General features: G+C 54.0%; 12 protein-coding genes across 12 annotated transcripts; 6 read left to right on the plus strand and 6 right to left on the minus strand.

The window, feature by feature from the left end:
* Positions 1-1,900: 1,900 nt before the first annotated feature.
* AYL99_06029 (casein kinase I isoform delta) lies at positions 1,901-3,164 on the plus strand (the record flags this gene model as incomplete). The annotated part of the gene is made up of 2 exons (XM_018837539.1): positions 1,901-1,912; positions 2,055-3,164. The coding sequence occupies 2 exons, from the start codon at positions 1,901-1,903 to the stop codon at positions 3,162-3,164; spliced, it is 1,122 nt and encodes a 373-aa protein (XP_018694392.1).
* A 2,492-nt stretch (positions 3,165-5,656) lies between these two features.
* Positions 5,657-6,851, plus strand: AYL99_06030 (hypothetical protein; the record flags this gene model as incomplete). Its single annotated transcript, XM_018837540.1, has 3 exons — positions 5,657-6,131; positions 6,241-6,380; positions 6,456-6,851. The coding sequence occupies 3 exons, from the start codon at positions 5,657-5,659 to the stop codon at positions 6,849-6,851; spliced, it is 1,011 nt and encodes a 336-aa protein (XP_018694393.1).
* Positions 6,852-7,016: 165 nt separating this feature from the next.
* Positions 7,017-7,598, minus strand: AYL99_06031 (hypothetical protein; the record flags this gene model as incomplete). The annotated part of the gene is made up of 1 exon (XM_018837541.1): positions 7,017-7,598. The coding sequence occupies one exon, from the start codon at positions 7,596-7,598 to the stop codon at positions 7,017-7,019; it is 582 nt and encodes a 193-aa protein (XP_018694394.1).
* Positions 7,599-7,916: 318 nt separating this feature from the next.
* AYL99_06032 (NADH-ubiquinone oxidoreductase 19.3 kDa subunit, mitochondrial) lies at positions 7,917-8,765 on the plus strand (the record flags this gene model as incomplete). Its single annotated transcript, XM_018837542.1, has 3 exons — positions 7,917-7,959; positions 8,046-8,660; positions 8,725-8,765. 3 exons carry the CDS (start codon positions 7,917-7,919, stop codon positions 8,763-8,765), a joined length of 699 nt encoding a protein of 232 aa, XP_018694395.1.
* Positions 8,766-10,087: 1,322 nt separating this feature from the next.
* Positions 10,088-10,720, minus strand: AYL99_06033 (hypothetical protein; the record flags this gene model as incomplete). Its single annotated transcript, XM_018837543.1, has 1 exon — positions 10,088-10,720. The coding sequence occupies one exon, from the start codon at positions 10,718-10,720 to the stop codon at positions 10,088-10,090; it is 633 nt and encodes a 210-aa protein (XP_018694396.1).
* A 1,279-nt stretch (positions 10,721-11,999) lies between these two features.
* Positions 12,000-12,443, plus strand: AYL99_06034 (hypothetical protein; the record flags this gene model as incomplete). The annotated part of the gene is made up of 2 exons (XM_018837544.1): positions 12,000-12,087; positions 12,292-12,443. The coding sequence occupies 2 exons, from the start codon at positions 12,000-12,002 to the stop codon at positions 12,441-12,443; spliced, it is 240 nt and encodes a 79-aa protein (XP_018694397.1).
* Positions 12,444-13,395: 952 nt separating this feature from the next.
* AYL99_06035 (hypothetical protein) lies at positions 13,396-15,879 on the minus strand (the record flags this gene model as incomplete). The annotated part of the gene is made up of 3 exons (XM_018837545.1): positions 13,396-14,445; positions 14,529-15,515; positions 15,568-15,879. 3 exons carry the CDS (start codon positions 15,877-15,879, stop codon positions 13,396-13,398), a joined length of 2,349 nt encoding a protein of 782 aa, XP_018694398.1.
* Positions 15,880-16,588: 709 nt separating this feature from the next.
* AYL99_06036 (hypothetical protein) lies at positions 16,589-17,239 on the minus strand (the record flags this gene model as incomplete). Its single annotated transcript, XM_018837546.1, has 1 exon — positions 16,589-17,239. One exon carries the CDS (start codon positions 17,237-17,239, stop codon positions 16,589-16,591), a length of 651 nt encoding a protein of 216 aa, XP_018694399.1.
* Positions 17,240-17,833: 594 nt separating this feature from the next.
* On the plus strand, positions 17,834-20,484 carry AYL99_06037 (hypothetical protein; the record flags this gene model as incomplete). The annotated part of the gene is made up of 4 exons (XM_018837547.1): positions 17,834-18,909; positions 18,962-19,061; positions 19,913-20,298; positions 20,355-20,484. The coding sequence occupies 4 exons, from the start codon at positions 17,834-17,836 to the stop codon at positions 20,482-20,484; spliced, it is 1,692 nt and encodes a 563-aa protein (XP_018694400.1).
* A 149-nt stretch (positions 20,485-20,633) lies between these two features.
* AYL99_06038 (hypothetical protein) lies at positions 20,634-21,398 on the minus strand (the record flags this gene model as incomplete). The annotated part of the gene is made up of 1 exon (XM_018837548.1): positions 20,634-21,398. One exon carries the CDS (start codon positions 21,396-21,398, stop codon positions 20,634-20,636), a length of 765 nt encoding a protein of 254 aa, XP_018694401.1.
* Positions 21,399-21,948: 550 nt separating this feature from the next.
* AYL99_06039 (hypothetical protein) lies at positions 21,949-23,367 on the plus strand (the record flags this gene model as incomplete). The annotated part of the gene is made up of 4 exons (XM_018837549.1): positions 21,949-22,069; positions 22,135-22,383; positions 22,460-22,923; positions 23,017-23,367. The coding sequence occupies 4 exons, from the start codon at positions 21,949-21,951 to the stop codon at positions 23,365-23,367; spliced, it is 1,185 nt and encodes a 394-aa protein (XP_018694402.1).
* Positions 23,368-23,815: 448 nt separating this feature from the next.
* Positions 23,816-24,922, minus strand: AYL99_06040 (hypothetical protein; the record flags this gene model as incomplete). Its single annotated transcript, XM_018837550.1, has 2 exons — positions 23,816-24,813; positions 24,871-24,922. 2 exons carry the CDS (start codon positions 24,920-24,922, stop codon positions 23,816-23,818), a joined length of 1,050 nt encoding a protein of 349 aa, XP_018694403.1.
* Between the last annotated feature and the right edge of the window lie 865 nt (positions 24,923-25,787).

Below are 25,787 nucleotides of genomic sequence, written 5' to 3' on the forward strand. Positions count from 1 at the left end.
TGACGATCCAAACAGGTTGAAACAGCCTCAAACGCAATTCGGCCATTTGGTGGGATCTGAGTTGCACGATGAAGCAGATAGATAACCCGTTGACCATGCATCGTGACTTGCCATGAGCTGACGTGACGGCACGCAAATGAGGGCAGTGCTGGCAGAAGGTCGACTGACGTGCCGCCTGAGAGGTAGTTCGATCCGCCGGATACCTTAATACGAGCCTGAGTGTTCATTCATTCCTTCCTTCATTCATTCATTCTGATGAGGCTGATTGTCATCTTTGTTCCAGGTGGCGGGCTTGGACGTGGGGGACTGCATTAGCCGCCGAAGAAAGCTCCAAAGCCAACAGGCCTATTTGGAGCAGCGATTAGTTGTTTGTTCAGCATCGGTAGATAAAATCACTCGAGTTAGGCCAATAAGCAGCTAGGGTAGGGACACAAATGGATGGAAATCATGCCCAACTGATGAGGCAAACGGTTCGCAAATAATGACGAAACAAGTCGAAGGGAAGAGGTGAGGGTGGTACGATTTTGACACGTTCTAGACGACACTTTATCTGGCCATTGTCCTTCGGTGCAGGCTTGACGCCTGGGGAAGTTTCCATGCTTAAAAGCCAGGCCCTACCAACCTAAACAGGTAAGCCAAGGAGCCCGACCACCCACCTGCCACCGCTTAAGCGGGGGTTCTACACACCTAGGTAGGTCGAATCTCTAGGTGCTCTGTGGCGAGGCGACCGTCTGAGCAGTACCTTAGGGCCTCATCGCCTGGTTCGCCTGGGCAGCAACGAAAGGCAACCAACGGAGTTTAACCAGGAATTTCATTTCTTGCTAGCATTTCTGGGGACGAGTGATTCAGCTGCAGCCGAGCACATCTTAATTGCCTTGGTATTCATGTGTAAATTTGCAGACGCCGAAGTGATGCAGCTACAGAGTCAGTTGCCTAGAGACAAGGGTGGTATGTGAATACCTAAGGCCTGTGGCCTTGCAGGAGAAAGGGCGCTGGCGAGACCCCTCAGCTTGCCAGTGACTCTGGGTGCCAGCGAGGCAAGCACTTGTGAGTGAACAAGGGCGTGTCGGTAACGGAGTGCAGTGACAGAAGTGGCACCCGCACTGCCCCCCTTCACATTGCTCTTGAAGCACCCCTCAGCGCCCCCATTTGCCCATTCGCCCCTCTGGCGGCCCCTTCTGACCCAGAGACTGACCCGCGGCTCCCCCTTTCAATTGGCCACTCGAGGTCTCCGTCCCTAGCCCTTCGCTTGCTTGTGATCACCTCGCAGGCCTTTCCGTTTTCTTTCCCTCATCTCGTTCCCATTCTCGTTTGCACTCCCTTTCAATTCCCCCATCCCACCAAAACTGCTTCACTGTCTCTAACTCACAAGCAAGCGGGAATTTACCCAAGCTTGATCGACTTGTGAGCCTCGACTCACTTGTCATCAAGCATCTCTCATCACTTCCACCGTTGACAAGTGCTGCACTAGGTTAGTCATCTCTTTCACCCGGTCCTCTTTCCCGCTCTGCCCGCTTGGCCTTCCCTGCAACCTCAGCATCCTTTATTCGCCCACACCGGTTCGTCCTCACTTTCACCTTCAACCTTCATCCTCATCCTCCACTCCCAACCTCGAACCTCGACCTCCAACTCCCACGTCACCTTTCACCTACCTGGTTCCTCATTCCTTTGAGCCTTCTAAATCTTCACACGCTGCTGCAGTCACGCCGAGGCAGTCAAGATTGGCGAGTGGGCTTTGCTAATCAAAGGTAGAAACAGGCTGAGACCGCTTCACTCTCTCCTCAGTAGCCACCGCTTTTTCCAACAAACGCTTCGATTCCCAACATAAGTCCTCCGATTCTATCCCCCTCATCCATATCGAACATCACATTGTGGCATTCCTGTCCATCATTCTGTCAACATGACGACAATGGTAGGTGTTCAGAAGTTGGTTTGATTTGGTTTCAGAATGAAATACAGGGGTGCAAAAGAGTTGGACGTCGATTCACACAACTTTTCACACCCTGCGTGGTCGTTCGCTGCCCATTTTCTGTTGCTGACTTCCATTTTGCTAGGATTTGCGTGTTGGTAACAAATACCGTATTGGTCGAAAGATCGGCAGCGGCAGTTTCGGAGATATCTACCTGGGCACCAACATCATCTCAGGCGAAGAGATTGCCATTAAGCTCGAATCAGTCAAGGCCAAGCACCCTCAGCTCGAGTATGAAGCTCGTGTCTACAAGTCTCTCGCCGGCGGTGTAGGGATCCCGTTCGTCCGCTGGTTTGGAACCGAATGTGACTACAATGCCATGGTTCTCGACCTGTTGGGCCCCAGCTTGGAAGATCTCTTCAACTTCTGTAACCGCAAATTCTCCCTCAAGACCGTCCTCTTGCTGGCGGACCAGCTCATCTCTCGCATCGAATACATCCACGCCAAGTCCTTCATCCACCGTGATATCAAGCCGGACAACTTCCTCATGGGCATTGGCAAGAGAGGCAACCAGGTCAACGTGATTGACTTCGGTTTGGCCAAGAAATACCGCGACCCCAAGACTCATTTCCACATCCCATACCGTGAGAACAAGAACTTGACCGGCACCGCTCGTTATGCCTCGATCAACACTCACTTGGGGGTGGAACAGTCTCGCCGCGACGACATGGAGTCCTTGGGCTATGTCATGCTCTACTTCTGCCGTGGCTCGCTCCCATGGCAAGGTCTCAAGGCGGCGACGAAGAAGCAGAAGTACGATCGTATCATGGAGAAAAAGATGACCACCCCCACTGAGGTTCTGTGCCGTGGTTTCCCCAACGAGTTCGCTATCTACCTCAACTACACCCGCTCTCTCCGCTTCGATGACAAGCCCGACTACTCGTATTTGAGGAAGATTTTCCGTGACCTCTTCGTCCGGGAGTCATTCCAATACGACTATGTCTTCGACTGGACCGTGTACAAATACCAGAAGAATGCCCAGGCCATCGCCCAGGCAGCTGGTAACCAGACCACCCAGGAGGACGAAGAGAAGCCACGACGCGGTGCTCACCCTGCCACTGCCGCAGCCACCGGGGCGCCTACCCCTCAGCACGCCTCGCAAGCTGGCAAACCCGCCGCCATTTCCAGCTCTCGACGCAAGGTCATCGAACGCGGTGCTAGCGGTAACGACCAGGGAGGAAGTGACAGGATGTGAGTACTGAAACCTCAAGGTTCCCATGTAAGGGATCTCCTCTGCGTTTTGCTTCGGTTCGCGTAGAGGTTTACAATGGCATCTGACTAATGCGGTAGTCTTCGACGTTAGGCTTCGTTCCGGTACAAGGATAACCACTGGCAACGGCGATTATCGTTGAAACGGAATGACGGCTTGGTGTCCTTTTATCACTGACCTTATTCCACCAACCTCTTCTCGAAGACCGCTGTCGGCTCTTCCAGAACACAACAACACCAATGGGTATGTCGGATCCGGCGCGGGGTTTGCTCTAGCACATGGCAGATCCGGACCGGGAATTTGTGAGGACCACACGGCAAACAAACTTTTTATCTGAATGGCTTACTCGGCTCAATTTCAACATGCAACACTTGCACGATTACCAACGACTTGATGGGCGTTCTGCCAGCTCCCTCTTGACGAGTCGCTCTGGCACATGAGACATCAGACATGAATTAAAGTTTGGCGACATACGACACGACAGCATCAGTATGATCGGTTGCTGTTCCATTTATGCGGGATTGATCAGAGGACTCGAACTTTCAAGATCGCCCTCCTCTACCACGATGGACGACACACCTCGACACGTAGATCCAGTATTTCAGAATCACCACCGACCACCCCTCGACACTCTCGGCACGTTTTCCTTTTTTGTCTTGGCTTCACGCTTATGCTCATCATTCGAGTACTGCTTCAGAGGAAGAAGGGAAGGGGGAAGATGGGAAGAATGCAACCGAGGGAAGCAAGGCTAGCAAGCCCAGGCACAGCCAAGCTTTGATGACCTGTGGCCAAATTTTCCCGAGCAGAAGGGGAAGGCAATCTTCAGGTAAAGATGGCGAAGGACTTGTGAGGGGCCGATTCTGGGGAGGCATATGAACAGTAACTCATTGCTTTGGCGGAAGCAAACATAATTAGTGGCGAAGCTCGAGAGTCACCTATTTTGACTCGACATGCTAGTCCAATCCATACCAATGTGCTACACAGCTGTTTTGCATTGTCTCGGGCGACAGGAAGTGTACTCGAGGAGCCAGGGACTCTGCACGCTCTTGTACCCCCGACTGTACGGAGTAGTTCGATACGCCCAGCATTGCGGGGCAAGCATCACTGTCACGCGTGAAATGCTGGTCTCGTATGCTGCTTGGCTGCTCAAGATCGAAGATGACCTTCCAAGCGGCCCGGAGTGTGAGTGAGTGAAACAGGCTGCTTTGGGAAGGAGGGAAGATGACCACCTCACCCCAGTCTGGGAGCATCTGTCCTGATTCAGACCACGACCAGCTCCCCTCCGATATACCGGCAGTCTGAGGCCGCTTCATTTACCTCCTTTGTCCAGCTTATAGTTCATCCATCCTCGCTTACAAATTATTACTCGTAGTTCGGTTAGTTGGCGGCTGTAAGTGGCTGCGCCATCGCCAGCTGCTTTTGGCCGACCGCGCCGACCTCGCTCGCTCAGGCGTCGAACCTCGATTCCGAATAACCCAAAATCAACATTGCAACAAGACCACGTGAGAGCGAGCTTGCCTTGGCCCTAGGGCTGGCGTCCTGAAACCACTACTACTGGACTTGCTTCTCACCGACTCCCCCCAGCAGCAAACTCCCACACCCAACCCGCCAACCCGCCTTGGACAGACAGCAACCACTGGTAAGTGTGTACCCAGCAGCCACGCATATGCTCGAGCATGTCTCTCTTTTCGCAGCCTCCGGGGACGCAGAGAAGGGCCTGGCTGAAGGAGAGAGACGCTGATTTCTAGCCGTTCAGGGGTTTTATTATAGGAAAGCAGTCCGATATTGTTCTCTCTTTCCACTAGTGGTCCCAAAACATTATCATCGGTCCTTCAGGAGTAAGTAGTAATGGCGAGGACTTTCATCCACAGCTTTGTTCTCTGGCCAGCCCTGTCCTTTGCGCTGTTGCGGACGGACCGGGACGATGGAATGTGTACGCGCCATACTCAGCCTTGTGGCATGGATGAATGTATGGGAGCTAAGGGTCGGACTGAGCCCCTCCCATCCCAAGGAAAGATGTTTGAGTAAGTCCCTCTATGTCATTGCCTTCGGTATGCAACCCATTTTATGTGGCATTTTGATTAAATACCCTACATGTTGCTCGAAGGCGTTCTGGCAAGCAAAGACGGGGCGCTCGACGACACCTTGAACGCTATCGTGGATAGTCACACACGGTTGAACTCGACTGCTAACTCAAAAGACTTTACAGAGATCAGGTTTTCTCGACAGCCCACGCAAAGAGCGGAGCTCTGGACGTGTCTTTCACAAAAGCTGGCTGGATGACCCCAAGACGCGAATGAGACACATGACGTGATTATTTTAGGAGCTATATGGTCGCATCAGATTGTTTTTCGTCACATTCTGGACATCGACTGACTGACAATATTCACTCTACAGATCCCAGCTCGCCCATCAGAGTGCCAACTCCAATCCTTGGACTTGACCAGCGACGGAACGACCCCAGCCAAGGACTCAGGATGCCTGTCGAACTGCGCAAACGTCCTCCTCCAAAGGAACCAGCTGCCCCTCCTCCGGCCGCAAAGCGAGGCAGCGGGAGCAGCACGGTGAAGAAGCTTGCCGGCAAGGCCAAGGCCGCCGTGACTGGGTCCGGGTCGGCCAAGGCGGCCAAAAAGACCCGTGGCCCTGCCGTGACCAACCCACCGGAGGAAGCTCCTGCTCCCACCTCCTCTGTCATCGTCCCCGAGGTCGTCCCGGCCACCGCAGGCGTCGGCGAGGAGTCCAAAGAGGAGCCTCCGACGGCGAATGGGAGTGCTGTCCAGGGCAAGGCAACTACCTCCGGCAAGCTCAGCGTGGGCGACAAGATTGATCTAGAGGGCTTTGGGGGCACGGTGCAGACGCACGATGGTACGAGCGTGACAGTGAAAGAATTGATCGAGAAGAGCGGCGCCGGCATCGTCATCTTTACGTATCCGAAAGCGAGCACGCCCGGTTGTAAGTCAGACTGTATTCTCATATTGCGGTCGTTGTACTCCCCTTCTCAGTGGAGACAGCGAAGATATCTGATGCAGAGCGAACGATTACTGATGTTCTTGCTGTCCAGGCACGAATCAAGCTTGCCTCTTCCGAGACAACTACGCGCCCATCACAGGTGCATCGCTCGCAGTCTATGGACTGAGCTCAGACAGCCCCAAGTCAAACACGACCTTTGCGACGAAACAGAAGTTGCCGTACCAGCTTTTGGTAAGCTCCCGTGCCTCGATTCGGCATCCAGTCTCAACCTCTGGTGATAAGACAGACTACTGACTCAAACTCCAGTGTGACCCGAACAATACTCTCACATCCGCCATTGGGATGAAAAAGCCAGGCCCCAGCAAATCCGCCACCCGCGGTGTGGTCGTCATTGATAAACAAGGGACTCTCCGCCTCTGGGAGCAAGCCGGCCCTGCCAAGACGCTCGAAGCAGTCTTGGAATATATCAAAACCCAGGGTATGACTGAGACCGGCGCTCCAGCGGCAGTTGCCGCACCGCCCGCGGAGGACCCGGTTGCGTCGGAGGAGGCAGCGAAGCTGGCAGATCCAGATACCAAGATGGACGAGGTGCCGCTGGTCAGGACGCCGAGCAAATCCGAGCAGGATGCCGCTGAGACAGCCGCAGAGGTGGGCGAGACGGCGGCGAAGATTGATTCTGCTGCGGGAGAAGCGAATGCATGAAGAACTCTCGTTGGCGCCCTTAGAATAGCGGAGGTGAAGCACTGATGGCTGTATAATGTGTGTCTCATGTGTCAGCACGGGACCTGATTGTTCATTCTCGGCGTTGTAGGAGTATCCGGGTCAATGAGCATTGTTTCTTGTCTTCCAGAGCTCATCTCGTCTGCTTCAGATACTTCCAATTCCCGGGTACCATATCTTTCCGATCCTCTGAATCTCTGCAATGAACTTTTTGCTCGTGATTTCGGGGCTTTTGCCCCCATAATTTGCTATCTGCAACGGCGTCCTCTCGTCCGGCATGTAGAACGGATTCAGCATCAGATGGATGTATGCAGTCTGTACCGCACGGAAGGCTGGCTTAAGATCCGCATCCCGTAGTCCCACTGCTGCAGGAGGAAACCGTCTCTTGTCTTTTCCCAAGTCCTTGGACCCATTTTCTTCAGACGGAGAGGGCGGAGGCCGGCCCATCATGTCCACCACGATGATAAACTTGATCCCCGTGTTCGTCAGCCAGCCGTAACACGAGAGGCGGTCGTCGATGGCCTGGAGTAGACCGAGGTCGGAGTCGAGCAGCTTGGTGGTACGAGCCCGCAGGTCGAAGATGTCGAGGCAGGAGTTGAGGAGGAAGAGGAAATCAAGTTCGGCGGTGGAGGTGGTGTTGTGGGGAGGAAAGAGGGAGATGTGCAGCGGTTGGTCATGTTTACCAATGACACCGATGCATGCTATCGACGGTGACGAGTTGAGGGCCATGGGGCACGACCAGTGAACCTGATCCGGAGAAATGTAGAAAAGCGCAGTAACATGTTGTATAGTTAGTTGACTGAGTATGAGAGCGATCCCCCCAGATATTTCCCAATCCGGCAAGCCGATCTCGCTGTCCTGGCGGGCACAAAGACCAGCCAATCAACGAGCTCGCAATTCGCCCAGGCATTTTCGACATCATTGATTCTCTACCGAACGAGACACAGCAGTTTCGCCTCTCTTCCCTCGACGACCCTTCAATTCTCTCCCTTGCAACGTCCAATTCTCTCTCCTCTCTCTTATCGTCGGTGACATTGCAGAAGCAAGATGATGTCTCTGTCGAGGACGGTCGCTCCGCGAGCGCTACGAGGTACGCAAGAAACTCTGGCAGGAAGCTCTCCTCCTTTGCCACAAACTCCCGAGAATGGGCTCAATTGACCAAATACTGCAATCCAGCGTCGGCCATCCTCCCATACTCGCTCGTCCGCGCCGCTCCCGCCGCTTCCATCTCCTCGACCTCTTCGAAACCCGCCACCTCGGTGGTCTCACAGGCGCCCACCGCCGGCGGCGATGCGTCGCGACTGCCCGTCACAGGCGGCATCCGTCGAGAGGTGCCCCTCCCGTCGCAGGATCAGAAGAAGGGAGCTATGCAGTTCGCCCTCACCACATTAGATCAGATCGCCAACTGGGCCCGTCAAGGCTCGCTGTGGCCCCTCACCTTCGGTCTGGCGTGCTGCGCCGTCGAAATGATGCACCTCTCGACCCCACGGTACGACCAGGATCGTCTGGGAATCATCTTTCGTGCATCACCCCGACAGAGTGACGTGATGATTGTGGCAGGCACACTCACCAACAAGATGGCCCCGGCGCTGCGACAGGTATACGACCAGATGCCAGAGCCCCGATGGGTGGTTTCGATGGGCTCCTGTGCAAACGGCGGAGGTTACTATCACTACAGCTACAGTGTGACGAGAGGCTGTGATCGCATTGTGCCTGTGGACATTTATGTGCCGGGCTGCCCACCCACGAGCGAGGCATTGATGTACGGCATCTTTCAGCTGCAGAAAAAGAGTGCGTCCGGGTTCCCTGTCCCCTCTTTCCAATCCAAAGCGGTCAAACTAACCAGTGGCGACAGTGAGACACACTCAGATCACGAGACTGTGGTACAGAAAGTAACCGATTCCGGGAGAAGAGAAGACATGAGAGGTATCTGCATTTGCCTTGGCTGTGTCCTGTGGCTCTGGGAAATGGGCGTTTTCGCAAGGGGGTTAGAGCATTTTTGTTGCTTGTTGCCTTATGCTCCGGCTCCCGCACCTTATGCACACAATGGACATTTAGTTCCCAGTCGTTGACTCCTGCTCCGGTCATTTTCTTGTCTCAAAACTTCTATTCCAGGAGCCTTTCAACTTTCATCGACCGGATACACACTGCCGTATACTCAGGCAATCAATCCACCTCAAGTTCACGACCTGGTTGAACATTTCATGATCTGCTAAATGCCAGCAGAGAAACCCAGAGCACAATCGAGGTTGTCGTCGCAGCGAGTCCATTCTCCGATCTATTCAATTATACAAGCATTGTACAGTCATTTTCCGTTTACTTGTGTCCAAAACCCCATCCGTCTCCCTTCAATTTGTTTTGTTTTGTTTTCTTCTCTTTCGCTTCGCACTGCCCCGCGAGTGATGGATCATGCTGCGTGTCTGTCCGTGTGTCAGTCAATCAGGCAGGCAGGCAAGCAACCAACCAACCCCCCCTATATTCCATTGTTGTCTGGACCGAACCAGACTGATTCGATTCACGCCCATACTCCTTCCTTACCGGCGCCAATGGCGACAGGAACAAGCTTACCAGGTGCCGGAGCTGGAGCTGGAGCTGACGCCTGAACTGGAGGTCAGCTATTTCCACAACTGGCATACGTACGTAAATCAGACGTCAATAATCTGTTCTTAGTTGTCCTGGTGTTGTCTCTTCGTCTGCCTACGTTCTATATAGGATCAAGCCCTGCCAGCCCATCCCTCCATCTATCTGCTGCTGCTGTGATACGGGATATGCGAGAAGAAAGATATGGAGATCAGCCAGCTACTACAGACAACGGGCAGACCGTCTCGTTCCTTGATGCTTCTTGCAATCGTGACTGCTGGCTGCGCTGTATGGTGACTCGGAGCTAGAGGACGGACTGGACTGGACTGGACTGGAATGGAACGAAATGATGTGATAATTACGTGGACATGGGAACAAAAGTACATTCATTGATTCGTATAACTTCAAATACACATGTGTTGTGTCTAATGTGTTCCCTAAGGCGTGACAGGCACAAACTTCGTGTACCATTGTGTCCCCATCCTCGCCAACGCAGACTTGTCATCAAAGTCGGCTAAGGGGGCGAGAATGTACCTGAACAACAACAAATTGCCGTCGTGTCGCTGCCAGCACCCATCGGAAGCGTCCTTCGAGGTAGATCTGGTCCCTTCCCAGAAATCAAACTAAACCACCTGTTGTCACAACATCATGCCCACAGCTCCCGCCAGGATCCCACCCATACCACCAAGGACCATTCGATCCAAACCATGTCTAGGGGCGGCCGCGCCGGTGAAGCTCGATGCAGCTGCCGCAGCAGAAGACGCCGCGGTCGAAGAAGTAGTAGTAGCAGTAGCGGCGAGGCTAGTGCCCAAAGGCGCCTGGTAGGAGTAGGTGATGTCCTGCAGGCTCGCAGGACACGACGGCAAGGTCATGCTCGAGACCGCAGTGGATGAAGAAAGGCCGGGGATGCTGGAGTAGAATTGGCACAGGGTGTATGAGCCGGAGTCGGCGCCTGTGGAAGAAGGCACGGAGGGACTGAGAGTGGTCGTAGCCATGGTTGTCTGCGTCGTGGTCGGGGTCGCGGTCGCGGTGGGAGGGATCGTGTACGAGAAGGTCAGCAGGCTGGACGGACAGAGAGGCAGCGTCATCGAAGTCTCCTGCGTCGAGGAGAGGCCCGGGACGCTCGACCAGAACTGGCAGAGGGTGTAGCTACCGCTTGGAGCCGTCGAACTGCCCGACATCGCCATCGCCATCGCGGTCGAGGGAGCATTTGCGACCATCATCATGATAACCGTCGTGACGACGGCGCCGATGTTGGAAAAGACGGCCATGTTGACAGTAGGTATATATACACGGGTTGGTACCACGGGGGTTATTGTTTGCCTTCGGTGAGCAGACTCAAATGTCTTCTTTTGGATTCCGTATGAATTTCTCTGAAGCCAGAAAGCTCTCTAAGACTTGTATGTACTCACGGGATGGGAACGACTATGGACTATGAGGTGATGTCTCGTACTAATAAGCACAAATGCTTCGAGCAGGCACCCGCCAAAAGAGACGGGGGGGTGTGGTAATATGCCGTCCAGTGTAAGGTTTCCAGGGGAACGAGACATTCCAAGAATCCCAGCCCGTATATAGCTAAGGATATTGCTGTTAGAAGACTAGTTGGTGTGAGTTGATGGGAGCGGATTGGGGCTGAGTTGGTTTGTGGATAGCAATAGCAGGAAGTGAGCACGGAGTTTTGCCGAAACATATGATTTCCTATTTGGCAGGTTTGGGGACTTTGCATTGTTTGTGTAGTTTGTCCAGTTTGGCTCGCCCTTCACGTGCCTCCCCAATCACGCCATCTCCTCTCCCGAAAGCATCACTTCGCTGCCCGAAAAGACCGCCTAGAGGCCATCTGCGAGTGGGCACCTGAGCCGCCGAAGATAGCAGCCCAGCCCACGCTTAGGTTCAGGAACGCTCTTTACTGTACCTTAGGGAGCCCCTTTGGGTGCCCTTGCTTACCAATAATACTGTACCTTCCAACGCCGCCTCTTTGCATGCCCCCAAGCTAGGCGGGCTCGGCCGTCAGCTCCCCCAATATCAGGGGGCAAAAGGTGCTCACCACCCCTCCTTTGTTTCACCGCCCCCGAATTTCGGTGGCATCCAGAAACGGAGCCCCTTCAAGCGTTTTAGGTATCTGGTAGTGGCGGTATGGCCCCGATTGCGAGATGCGATGAGCATGTTTACTAATTAAATAGACCTCGAGCAACGTTTCACACGCGCCGACACGACGCATAAAACACTTCCCTCTCCTGTTCCTTTCTGGAGCTGCGACCCTCCAGAAATCCCAGAACGAACCAACCATAACCAACCCTGATAGCGATCGATTCGTCGCAATTGCGCACAAATACCTCAGCCTCACTACCCCACCCGACATATCAAACACGAAACGGTACATATAGTATCAGCACCACCCACTCCAAACTTGACGACTTACTTTCCTACATCCTCTCACACGTACACCTCGTTGCCCACGAACTTATTGAATTGCGTCCTCTGCAACCGCATTCCTCCTTCGTAACCACCCCACCCCTTCGCTTAGCCTTCACGCGCAATCACAGAGACGCAATGGCCGAACATCACTACAAGTTCAACGTGACAATGACCTGTGGGGGCTGCTCCGGCGCCGTCGAGCGCGTCCTCAAGAAGCTTGATGGTAAGAACAAGCATAGCAAATGACCTATGGCTGCGAATACCCTGCCTTGCTGCTACAGGCGCGCAGTGGAGTGTGAATTTTGCGACTACCGTCCCCCCCCGCCTATTGCTTATTGTGCTTGAATCCCCCATTCCTTCGCTTCCCAAGAGAGAAAAAATATTCTATTCAATTGTCTGCTGACACATATATCTCGCCGCTCCCCAGGCGTCAAGGACTACAAGGTGTCGCTCGACACCCAAACCGCCGACGTGACCACTGAAGACTCGGTGTCGTACGAGACTGTGCTCGAGAAGATCAAGAAAACCGGCAAAACGGTGAACTCGGGCGAGGCGGACGGTATCGCCATGTCCGTGTAAGATGCGACGAAAGGGTGAACAAGGACATATGTTCGTTATATGAATACTACTCAAACGAATCACTTTGCGTTGGTTTCATGTGAACGGAGGGTCGAAATCCACCGATCTGGAAGAAGAGGATGCCGAGTCAGCCATGAACGTGGGGATCGCAGTCGCAGTGTAATGAGGAGCACAATGCATCATCTGAATCCTCCAACCTATTGTCCTGGACTGAGATGTGATCTGGTACTGGAACGAAATTGGACCATTTCCGAGTGTATGGATAAAACAACTACCAAAAAAAATTTGAACTTTCAAGTTTCTCACATTGGCTCTCGCTCTGTGATCGTATCTGCTAGACTTTCTGTGGTTTGACAATTGCCGCAGCCACGTCTCAACATACATAAAAATCTTGGAAGGCGGAAGCCCACAGCCAGTGTCCTTTATTATCCCAGAGATGTGGATAAGCCAGTACTTCACACGAACTCCATTTTGAATGCCTTCGGTTGCGATCCAGCGTGACCGAAAAATATGGGTATCTTGGTCAAGCTTAACGTTACAAAGAGAAGTCGATAGGATCCGTCGTAATCCATTGGTAATCCTCGATCGAAAGTCGGTACAGAACTCCGCCGCTGACTTGGAAACAAGCATTTGGTACCCACCCATTTTGATGCGGGAATTGGAGGAAGAAGAAACAATACTTTTGACACAGAATGTGGAGCAAGTAATCGTGACTGAGTAGAGGTACGTCTACAAAGTGTAGAGAGGGCGAAAGGGTTGAGCAACCTGATCGCGTAAAGTCGTATCGAGACAGTGCCTGGACCACGTATCAGCACTGTTAATAAGCAAAAATAGCAGGAAACGCATGCTGAAGCAAATTTCTGCCTTCAAATCTTACCGTCGACCCCGAGCTTCTTCGACATATTCCCCTTGGCGGCGTGTCCGAACAGGCGACTCGTAAAAATATTGCACCTCAGCGGGCATATGAGTGCAGAGGAGCTGGGCGTCGATCATACTCAGGCAAATGCTGTGGAGGCAGAGATTGTAGAGGTTCACGGCCGCTGGTTCCATCAGCATAAACGTACCGCACGCGAGGCTCTTGCATCACAGGTTGCACGTATTCTTCACGGACGAGCCTCTCCGGCTCCCCGGCAATCTGGCTGTTATATGTGCGAGACTCGCCAGTGAGCTCGTAGACCTGACCTAGTGAAAGCAGCGGTTGCTTTCCCAGATCTCGAACTGGCCGGATTGACTCAACCTCATTGTGGGTGGGCGCCGCGTAGGTTTGTGGAGGATAACGACGCTGCATCGTGGTTGTCTCACGAAGCTCATGAGGGGCAGGTATGGGTTCATAGAGACGTACAACAGAGTGCGGTAAATCATGAGCATCGTAGAGGGGTTGACGATCAGCATAAGCAGTCTCCCGGGTAGAAACCGCCGGTTGTAGACGTGGGCTGGATCGTGGCTCACCATAATTAGCTGTGCGATTTTCAGTATGGGCAGCCACCGGCCGAGGTGGCAGATAGTGATGTTCAACAGGCCTGCTCGGGGACTCTCTTCTGTTCATGCGGCGTTCTTGGACTGGTTGCGCCTCTTCTAACCGACGTCTCTTAGGCGTTTGGCTGGAGCTAAGTGTCAGGTCAATGTAGGCAGCATTCCTTGCGTTGCCGCCATCCTCCCGCCTTGGGTTAGTGTCACGAGGCTCAGGATGTGCTTCGAACGGATTTCGACGTAAGCGAGGAGAGATATATGACCCATCAGGTCCTTCAATCGATGGCAGTATCGTGCCATCACCTCTCTCTAAATCCGCATGGTTGCGCGAATCCCGACGAGAGAAGTCTTGGGGCGAGGAAGGGCGCGTTCTAATTTGCGGTCCCGCCATCACCGGTGCCGGTTGTTTGTGGTGGTAGTGTTGGGAAGTGTCGGCAGGATTCGCACGCCTAGTGTCGATCCTCTCATACAAAATCCCGTTGGCGTCTCGGATGTACGTTGGTGGACTTGATTGTCGACTTCGAATCGTGGGCTGCCACGGAGGTTAGTGAACACCGTATAATATCTGCCCGTCGACAGAGAATCGGTAGGAAGCCTTTGTAGAACCCCGCTTACCTCGTAATCCACTCTTGCTATGCTTGTTGGAGGAGCCTGAGTATGGAATATCTGGGCAGGAGAGTGGGTTGGAGGATCAAGCGGGACAAGAACCCGTGGTGCTGGAGCCGGCTCAGGCTCGTAGATCCTTTCCAGAACAGTGACTGGTCTCTGGGCCACGCTGGACCGATAGTCTCGCTTAGCTTGTTCCCAGATGGCATATCTGCTCTGATTTCGTCGGGCAATCTCAGCGTTAGATGGCCTGTAGCTGCGAACCGCAGGTGGATAGTCCAGCATTCGTTCAGGTTGCAGTTGTGGAAGGGGCGATATGGGACGCCCAGGGCCGGGAGCGTAGGAGGTGCTTGGGAGTTCTTCAACCTGGACACGGTCTTGGCCCAAGGGTTCGACACTGTCGGAGTCACTGTCAGACGCTTCCTCGTCAGAGATGACGATGACTTCTTTGAGAAGATCATCTGCGGCACCTGTGGCGCTTTCCAGAGTCGTATCTTCACCACCTCGCCACTCCACCAGCTTGATGAGCGTCTCTCTTTCCACCATGTGACGAGCCTCATTGTATGGCATCTGTCTCAGCAACTTGTCATACTGGGTGTAGTTGTGGCGGATGTGGGCAACAACAGATAGCTGGGCTCTTCGAACAAGGGGTAGTTCGTTTGCAGTGCCAACCCTACGATCGCCCAGCTGAAATGCTGTTTTGATAATCTGGTACAAATCATTGTTGGGGATATTGGGGAACAAATCTTTGATAGTCTGTTTGGCATCAGTGTTGATGGTGATCTGGTCCTTCTCTTCCACTGGACGTTGACCGTCCGAGTTGCGATATACTTTGCTGAAAAAGTTCTCGTCATTCGACTCATCAACGACCTTTCCTTCACTATTGAGGCGGATGCCGTAGTGGGCACAAACTTGGTCGACAATCCTTGTGGGGAAGTGGAAGCCGACACGATGTACTTCCCTCGACAATTCATGGCGCGCAGCATGCGGAGTGATCTTGGTCGTCAGTGGACCACGCGTGTACAATGTCAAAATAGAGCGGGCTTACCGTCACGGCGTAGATCTTGTGGTCACCACGGCGAGCGAATTCCTTCAGCGCGTTGGTGAGCTCGGGGTTCCCGGCGGGAATGAAAGTATATCCAGGCGGGGGACGCTCTTGGAATGAGATCTTATTCGGGTCATAAGCACTGGTAATGCTGCCGCGACAAGCTGATTTTGCTCTTACCACTGTGGGAAGTTTCTTCTCCTGGGGGTCCCCTCCAATGGCGATTTTGTGTCTCTTCTGCTTCGCCACCTGGCTCCCTCGGGTTGAGGAGCCAGCAGCACCTTTCTTGGCCACCTTTTGCTTGACTCTTGCCATCTCAAACTCTTTCAACCTACAGAGGGGGAAAACCGAACAACTGGAATCGTAACATAGGAGAAACGGGGACGCAGTCTCTAACAAATAGCAATCAGTTGGGAAAAACAGGAGATAATCGAACAAGCAGTTTCCTGGCTCGTGCGATGTTGGTTTAGGCGATGGTTGCTACAGCCTTCACCAGAGTCTTGGGCAAGCGGTCAGCTGCACAAACGCGGCTTGATGCAAGCGCCACTGCACTTCAGGCACAGGACCTCAGCGTGAGGTCGAAACTTGTCCAAAGGGGCGAAGTGGAACGTCCAGGAGATATTGGCATGGACATCCAACGAGTGGGTGCGTCTCAACAGATGCCGGGACCGGGGAGATGTACGTGATGATTGAGAGAGAAAGACAAGGAGGAGGAATGCCGCAGGCGACCGCGGTGGTTATTTAATTAGAGCTCGCAAGTCCGACCTTGACAGGACTTGGCATGCCGCATTATGTGCCCAACCGCCAACCACGTCAACACGCCACGTCAAGTTGCGTTGTTATTGCCGCCGCTTTTGAGGGTGCCCGAGCAAACCAATGAGAGGAGGTTGTTTAGTAGTGGATCTTGAGGCCGGCACGTGAGCTCGAGCTACGGTAAAGTACCTGACGCCAGAGACACTCTTGGTTTGCCGTACGGCCTCACCGACCTCCTTTTGCAACTTCTGCTGTGCCACTTAACACCCACTCATACCATTGCAAGTAACCTGACGAGCGCCTTTGAGACACCCTCAATATCCTGTAGGATCATCCGATGACCGCTTTTGACCATCGCCACTTCCGACGGGCCTCCCACCAGACTACTGATGTCCTTTGACCTCTGTGGCGGCCTAATTATGTCCAGGTCACCAGCCACGAACACCCCCGGACACTTGATCAGACTGTAGTCGGGATCATGGTGGGCGTCGCTGGCGACTAACTCTGCCGTGGATGCATACGTCTCAGCTGAGCACGAGGCCACAGCGTCCCGCACCTGCTGTTCGTGGGCACTGTTGTTGGCGCGATACGCTGGGAAGTTGGTCATGACCGCAATTTGCCTAACTTCGTCCATACCTTTCTCGCGTGCTGTTCTCGCAAGATCTCGCATGCGCTGCTGTTCTGGCGGAATACTCCTCAAGGAACGGCCTGCGCTCAGAAGTAAAAGTCCTGCTACTGTGGCAGGGTACTGGGTAGTATAGTGTAAGCTGATGATGCCGCCGAGGGAGTGACCGACGAGGAGGACTGGATCTTTGTTCCTGCCACTTCCGATACCGTTGATCTCCCCTGCTGCCGAGCTTGAAGGATGTCCCTGAATATGTATGATAAAGTCGGCAACATATTGTGCAAATGAAAGAGGCATCCCTTGGTTAAGAAGTGTCTTTCCAAATCCTTGAGATCTATGCGGATGATGTGATAGTCAGGCGCTATAAGAAGCATTAGGTGTCGGAATGTCTCTGTTGAGCCGCCTAGCCCATGTAACAAGACGACGAGATGGCCATCATGCTTGCCGGTGGAGATATAGTGGATGTCGATACTGTCTACCGTGATATGTCTTTTGGATGAATGCAGCTGCATCTTTGTGGTAGCTGGTGGCCGTGAAATGCTTTCGTTCTGCCTGACAAGTAGCAACCAAAGGCCGCATGTATGCTTGCTCACTGTGATCAAGACTCATGCATATATCAAACCCTCGGCCGAGCTCCACTTCCCTCGTCGGCCGAAGACCATACTCCAAGTTCGCTTGGTCGAGCTTCGTACGGGCACTTCCTGCCTACACCTTCAGCAGCCATACTCGGCCGACTGGCACTGGCCCGGGCGTGCAGTCGCTGATGCCCGTCTGTAGATAACGCTGCCAGTTCTAGAGGCGAAAGTCGAAGATTGAAAAGGGCACTCTCGTTCCGTAACAGCTAATCACCCCCTTCGTAACTCCTGTCGACACGATAACACCGCCACCACAATGGCCGTCGAAGCTCTCACGGAAGTCATTGCCCCAGAAGGCGTCAAAGCAAGGCTTATCGCAACCAGGGCGTCGGATATCACGCTTCCACACGCCGAAAAGACAGACGGACGAATAGTGCCTCTCAAGCATCCGGCTGGAAGCAAAGTTGACTTTGGTGCTGAAGTGTACGGAATCAATCTGAACGAGCTCACTGACGCAGATTTCGAACTGATCTCTGATGCCTTGCACCAACACAAAGTCTTGATTTTCAAGGAGCAGCCGGAGATGCTTAGGCCCCAACAGCAGTACCTGCTGACTGCAAACTTCGATCCTAACGAGACGACGGGAGGTTTCGCACATGGCGCTGATCCGTTCTTGACCTCCCACAATGGCGTTAACATCTATGGAATTCAGAGCAGACCCGCGGTTCCTGTCCAGCCGCAAGTGCATATATTGGGACGAGGCGAAGTTCCCGAGGATCATTATCAGTTTCCTCCCGGATTCAAGGTCAAGGGCATCGATCATCGCGAATTCCATCTCCCGCCTCATATTCCCCAAGAGGAACGCGAGAACGGAGCCAGTAGGTTCTATCAGTGGCATTGGGACGGAGCGTTGTACAATATCCCGCCTCCGAGGGTGGGCTGCTTGCTGGCCGTCAGGACTCCGAAGGGGCCGGATGTCACTGTCCGCTGGGACGATGGGACCGGGACAGAGATGAGAATCCCACCCGGTGCAACCGCCTACATTGCCGGATCCAGAGCTTTGGAACTTCTCGACGAAGAGACCAGACAGATTGCACTCCATTCGCGGATCGAGTATGCGCCGCATGCCTTCAAATGGATGTCCACCGCCCACAGCGCCAGACTTGGACATATCCTGGAAACCGAAGGCCTCGAGCTGCCGCGGGAGAAACTCCCACCCATTGACGAAAGCAAGATTTGCATCTACCCGATGGTGTGGACCAACCCGAAGACCGGCGAAAAGTCCTTGCAGGTCCACGGTCAAGGAGCGGTCAAGCTGTACCTCAAAAGTCGCCCGGATGGAGAAGAAAGGATTGTCGATGATCTGAAAGAAGTAAGGGAGTTTATGCACAAGTATGATTTTCCCCCGTGGCGATTTGAACATATCCGCTCACAATGTCGCCAGAATCATGCGGCCAGCAATCTCGCCCGAGAATATTTATGCCCATCCACACCAGGAGCAAGACGTTGTTCTTTGGTACAACCGCGCGTTGTGGCACAGCATTGTGGGTTGAGTCTAGAGCCTATTTGGCTCCTACAAATTGCTGATATGTTGTGGAAGACCGAGTTCCCCGAGTCGTATGGACCGAGGATCATGCATCAGTGCAATATTGCAGCATCGGACCACCCGTCATCATGATCCGAAAGGCCGAGCTTGGAGACAGAGCAATGATATCGAAAAGAAGGAAGGACTCCCTCGATGCAACGACAGACTGGGCACAGGGAGAGCCTCATGTTCGTCTTCACGCACAGACCTCTTGGACAGACAGGGAACAGTTATCGGCTGTAAACAGTCGTAAACATCCCCTTATAGTACGCACCCGAGTGGGCGAACACCAAACGCCCTACGACAGGGGACAAGGGCAATCAGACACATATACGACACATAACGACTCAAAACTACCATTCGAGCCTCGGGAATCTTCTCAAGACGATTCAGAGGTAGACGATCTGTAAAGGCGCGCAAATTCTCAGGACGAAGTAGGACACACAAGACGAAAAGGAGTATCAAATTGGTGTTATTCCCCACGATGGTTTTCTGGTAACTATGCTATAGTATCAGACCTCTGACATAAACTCATGTGCATACCTTGGAGGTGCGGGTATTTAAAAAGAACCCCCCGCTCCCCTTCTTGCACTCGATGCTCCCTTGATTGGCAAAAGAAAGCAGGTTATCAAAGGTCTGCGCGCCATCCTCATCAGATAGCGGCACACTCCACAACCAATTCAAGTCTGTCGGAAAAGTTAGTGGTTGGACCTCGTCGGCTGCTTCTTGTGCCGTGTCCTCAGCTCGTTGCTGCTGCTGCCTCACATCCGGTTCTTCCGTAATAGAGGCCAGGCAGTCTGAAATGCCCAGCCGATTCGTTATCAGCCGCGAAGAGCGAAAGTGAGGACCCTAATCCTGATCCTGATCCTGATCCTCACAGAAAGATCGCGCAAACTCGGCGGCATCGAAGCCTCGACGACGAGGACGTCGTCGACTCCTAGGAGGGGGAGTGCTGTCTCTGTCTCTGGGCGCAGCAGCAGCATCATCATTTGGCCTCTTTCGACTCTCGACCCCGACGCGGTTGTTGTCCCCGATCTGCTTCTACAGCGCACGCAGGACTTTGACCCCGCGGCCGGCGATCATGCTCTTCTGCTGGCACAGCCGGAGGTGCTCGAGCGTGTGGTCGACCAGCTGCAGCTGGAATTTGTCGTCCGGGTCAGAGGAGGGATTTCGAGCAATGCGGCGAAGAGTGGAGGGTGTTGAAGCAGATGACGATGCAGGCGGCCATCGCACACGCCTGATGGGTCCACAGCATCGGGCTCGACTCGTCCCTGCTGCTGGCGAGGTGCTCTTTGAACATGGCTTTGGACGCGGCCAGGCAGGTCCGCCGCGTGATTTCAAAGACCGGGTTGGTGGAACTGAGACCGAGAAGCTTCCTATAAGATATGTATATCTCTCTTGAGCTAGCGACCTAGCGGCGTATTCTCCAGATAGATGAGGACGAACGTATCTGTTAATCATGATAATCCTGTGCGCGGAGCTCATGGCATTGGCGCGACGGGCCCATGGAATGTAGCACGGCCAGTTGGCGTCAAAGGCCGTGTTGGCGAGGAAGGCGGGCCTGCCCGTGGTCAACGAGCGCATTCTCCGGTCGTAGACAAGACGGCCTCGTGCTTGGTGTAGAGAGTTTCGGACCGGGCCATGGCATGCAGTTGCTGTGATAGTCGGCTAGCTGGTACACTAGGCGTCGGGACGAGAGTAGGATCTGGAGCCACAAAAGGGGGTGGTTCATGCCGGCTTCGAGGGCGCCATCGAGCTCCTCCTCTGCCGGGCTGCTGCTGATGCCCATCCCGTCATCGTGCTCAGAGACCCGAAGGGCTTCCGGCGACAGCATGGCATTGTCGGGATCCTTCATGCGGCCCCAGGCCAGGAACTCCAGCACCGTAACCGCATCTTCAATCTCGGACGCCCCTTGGCTTGGCGACGACGACCTCCTCACCTGTGCGACAGTCCTACCCCCAGCCCGCTGCTCTGTCGCCGGTGTTCTCGTCGGAGACCGTGCCACCACATCGGTGGTCTCTGCGATCTTGTCTTGAAGGACAACCTCGAGTTCAGCCGCCCGAGCACGAAGAACGGCGACGGCGGCGGCGGCAGACGTGTTGTCGTCGGGCGGGTTCCGAACACCGGATATACTACTACTCTGCAGGCGCATATCGCTGGCGGGATCCTCGCGTTCGCATTCTGCAGGGGTCTCTCTCTTCACACAGTTGTGGCATGGAATCTGTTTGTCACACTTGGCCTTTCGCCGGATACATAGGCGACAGGCCAGCCCCCTCCGAGGGGCAGCAGCGGACATTGTAGGGGAGCCGGCATCATAGTGCTCGAATCCTCGCTGATGATAACGGGAGTCTGGCTCCTGCGATGCTCCAGATACCTGTACGAAGTCAACCCGGGCCCAGTTTCCTTGACGAATGGGGCGATTGATAAGGGAGTTCTGATAAACAACGCCATTAATGCCATTCGTCAGATCAAAGACGTTCCATCCTCCTCGTCGCTGACTCCCCCACCAAGTCCGGAGAATGTATCGACTCGCACCATGGGCCATCATGGCCACTAACTAGACATGGTCTTAGCTCCTCCGTTCCAGGGAGGCCGTGTGGCTGTGATAACAGCTCGCATACCCCTGGACCACCACAGCACGTCAGCTCGGCCAAGGATATCAGTCATTGCGAAGAGCAGCGAGTCGATTGGCCAGTCATGCGAGAACCCATCGGACATGCCCTGTTGATACTGGTACAACGTGTGATTTCATAAACTTGTCGACGTCGAAGTCCAAGCCGAGGGTACCTTTGAACAGTGACCATAATACCATATATACGTAGCAACTAAACAGTACCAGAAACACCATGTCGCCAGCGGCACTCACTCCCGAGCCATCATTCCAGGTCCTGCCTCTGGTCAAACGCAAGGATCAGAAGTTCAATTTCGGCGCCGTGGTCGAAGGACTCGATCTAAACCAGATTTCCGGTACGAAGCTCATTTGGACGGGGAATGGACGGTGGATGGACACAAGCTGACAGCGAACCCCCAAGATGACGATGTCAAGCGGTTGAAGGAGACCATATGGACGCACAAGGTCATTATCGTCAGGGGCCAGCAGGACCTCACGCCCGAGAAACACTGGGAATTGGTCACGCGTTTCGACCCGGACGCATCTCAGGTTCACAGCCACGGCAGCCTGGCCACGTTTCAAAAGAAAGGCGGCATGCTGGCCAAATCTCGAGATGTCTACGGCATTCCCGGAGCAGAGAACGTGCGCCTGGTCGGGAAGGGGTACCAAGGTTCGGGAAGACACACAGTTTCCTCGAAGTCGTCCGTCCGTTGAGTTCGACACAGGGCTAACGGAGGCACATACAGGCGAGGATCATTATGGCCTCAAGAACCTCCACGTCAAGGGGCTCTCGAATGGCTTCCACGCGGACCCGCCCTCGGACGAGGATTTCCAGGCCGGCTTCACGCGGTTTCAGAGATGGCACATCGACGCCCCGCTGTACGCTCGCGATCCCGCGTGGTTCACGACCCTGCGAGCGGTCAAACTCCCCTCGGGACCAGACGTGACCATCCGGTGGGACGACGGGTCCGGACTCAGCATGAAATCACGGCCGGGCCTGACCGCGTTCTTCAGTACGTCCCAGCTCTACGACTTGCTCAGCGGCGACGAAAAGCAGCTCGCCGACCACAGCTGGGTCGAGTATGCCCCGTATCCGTACATGTGGATCGAGAACTGCAAGGCGCCCTCGACCGGACTGGGTCTGAAGTCTGAGGGCAAGGAGCACACCCTGGAGGAACTCGGCGAGTACGACGAGAAAGATGTCAAGCGGGTGAGTATGAACCCCTTTTCCCATCAACCTTGTGATCGGCTCGCGGTTATCATCCCTCAAGAAAGTCCTGACCCGGGGCCACGAATAACATAGTATCCGTTCGTCTGGATCAATCCCGTGACTGGGGAGAAGGCGTTCCAAGTCCACGGCCTGGCCGCGCGGAAGCTCTTCCTGCGGTCGACGGTCGACGAGTCGCCCAAGGTCATCGACAAGGTTGAGGACATCCGCGCCTTTCTGCACAACGTCCAGTCCCGCGTCCTCCGGCCCGAGTACATCTGGCTCCCGGAGGTCCAGGAGGGCGACATGATCATGTGGGACAACTACGGCATGTTCCACACCGCGGTGGACTATCCCCTGAAATACGGACCCAGGTCCATGCACCAGGCCAACATCGGCGCGAGCAAGGGGCCCGTCGGCCCGGTGCCCATCCCTTCTGTCTGCTGAGCGTACGTCGAGAACGAAGGGGTGGTGGGGGGATGTGATATGATCATCTATGACGAAGTAGACAACGCCACAGGAAGGGTTGATCTTGACTTCGGCTGGGTCAGAAAAAGAAGAGTCTTTCCAATCTCTGTGTATTCATGTGGACCTTGAGAGAAGGGAGCCTGACGGCATATCACATGGGACTCTATTCTTAAGCAACATTCGTCAACACGTCCGATTATTCCTTTTTCTTGCCTCGCAAGGACAGGCAGATAGCGACGATTAGTCGCCTGACCACTGAAATAGCCTTCTCACTAGATGTCCTCAACGAGACAAGGCCTAGAGGCATGCATCTCGCTCTTCTCTTTGAGGTATGTCGCAGTTTCTTTGCCCGTCTGGACACTCAAACAAACAGGGTATGAATGCCAATGCTACTTCACTGGGTGGTAGGCATGGCTGCCCGCGAGCTCTATACCGCTGCATCAACCGCCTTTGGTTTGTAGTCGTGGGCACGCTTGTACGACTGGACGAACTGCTCTCGTAGAAAGTCGGTAACGGAGACGGGACCATATGGCTCCGCGGGGATGGCGGGGCCGTATTTCCTGGCAGCGATAGACTGCGGCCTCTGCTCCAGGCCGGGAATGGTCTCCAAGGTATATTTGGCGTTGCCGCTGTAGAAGAAGGGGATCGAGTAGCGGTCCGTCGGCGAGAAATTCATCACGCGGTGCGTGTTGGAGGTGTAGTGGTGGTTGGTCCAGCGGGCCATGAGGTTTCCGAGGTTGACCACGTACGCGCCCGGGACGGGGTCGATGTCCAGCCACTCGCCGGTCTCCTCGTCCTGGACCTGGAGGCCGCCGACGCCGTCTTGCAGCAGGAGCGTGACGCAGCCGAAGTCGCGATGGGCACCACAGCCTCGCTCCCTGTCCGACGTCCGGGGAGTCGGCGGGTAGTGCACCAAGCGAAGCGTCGCGATGGGTTCGAAATCGGTGAACCGGGCGAAGTAGTCCTCGGGGATTCTCAGGGCCGCCGCGAGAGCTCGCATGACCTCGCGGGCCAGGGTGGTCATGGCTCGAAAGTATTCCATGCAAGTCTGGTGCCACTGCAGGCCCAGACAGGAAGGATAGATGTTCGAACCGCATCCGTATTCACCCTGCAGCACGCGCGGGTGGTCGGCGGGGAGGTCTTCGCCTAAGTAGATGGCCTCTTTGGTGTCCGGAGCTGAGCCGGGTTCCAGCATTTGATCTCCTATTGTTTCGTAGCCTCGTCCGTTCGTTCCAGCCTTCAGTCTAGCCTTCAGCTTTTCTTCAAGAGGGAGATCGAACAGCTCTTTGGAGGCGGCAAATATGCTTTGTTGGAGCCCGTGCTCCACGCCGTGGTGTATGAGCTGGAAGAACCCCTTATCTCTACAAGCTTGTCCCAGTGCTTGGAGGAATTCAGTCTTCAAAGCCTCATCTTCGCTTCGAAAAGCTGCCGTCACGGTCAGTTCGTTGCCGTGGTTCTCTTTAAGACGGGATATTCAATTACCTGAAAAGTCCAGCACGGGTGGGAGCTTGGACCTTCTTTCTGGCGAGCCCATCTCGAAGCTTTAATCGCCTGGTCTTTCTGTGGAGGGATGAACACGAAACTTGGAGAGATGATGATCGATATGTACCAATTTTGAGGGCTTGATGTTTAGAGATGTTCACGCTCTGATGTTGTGGTCGAAAGTGGGTTACCTCTGGGCCTCGGCCACCAGCAACAGGTCCAGACTTTAGAGGCCGTCACTGTCACTTGAGGTTTGTGTAAGCTCGGCCGATATTCTGTCATTTCTCCCACACATTTCAAAGTTTGCCATGAAGGCAGTGGAGTGCCAATCACTCACAAATCGAGAAGACACGGTAGGTTTCTCGGCACGAGGATTAACGTAGAGTTTTATCCTTGTGTCTTGTTCGAAGGGTTGAGTGGAATTTCCCGGCGCCAGATAAGGTGGTCAGAAGCCTCTATATCCGAAGGCATTTACATCAACGGCGGATCTGTCATCAGCTAAAGGTGTTGGCGCTTTCTATGGGACGCTCTTGCAAGATGTACAAGTCCCGCGCGATAGTCTGAGCGCACTGGAGACGGGAATTTCGGGCATAGCTGTGCAATTGATATTCAACCCCTGAAACAGAGTCATAGACAGTGATTGGTTGATTGGTACACCATTGGGCGGTCTAACCTATATAGATTGTATAAAATATAATCAATATAATAAACGTTAGTATACTTACTCAGTTACGAACGTAATGAAGGACGACTTATATATTGGTACTTGGATCCTTGATCCCTGTTGTACTCCGCAAAAAGTGAGCATATAACGCTTAATAGTCGCTAGGCCACCTAAGGGAAGGCTGGATTCTGCCCAGAGGCTTATTATGTAGTTGGCGCCGTCTTTAAGTTCTTGATCTAGGGTCCATGATGGC

This window comes from Fonsecaea erecta, assembly GCF_001651985.1.
Source record: "Fonsecaea erecta strain CBS 125763 chromosome Unknown Scaff4, whole genome shotgun sequence".
Classification (NCBI taxonomy): domain Eukaryota; kingdom Fungi; phylum Ascomycota; class Eurotiomycetes; order Chaetothyriales; family Herpotrichiellaceae; genus Fonsecaea; species Fonsecaea erecta.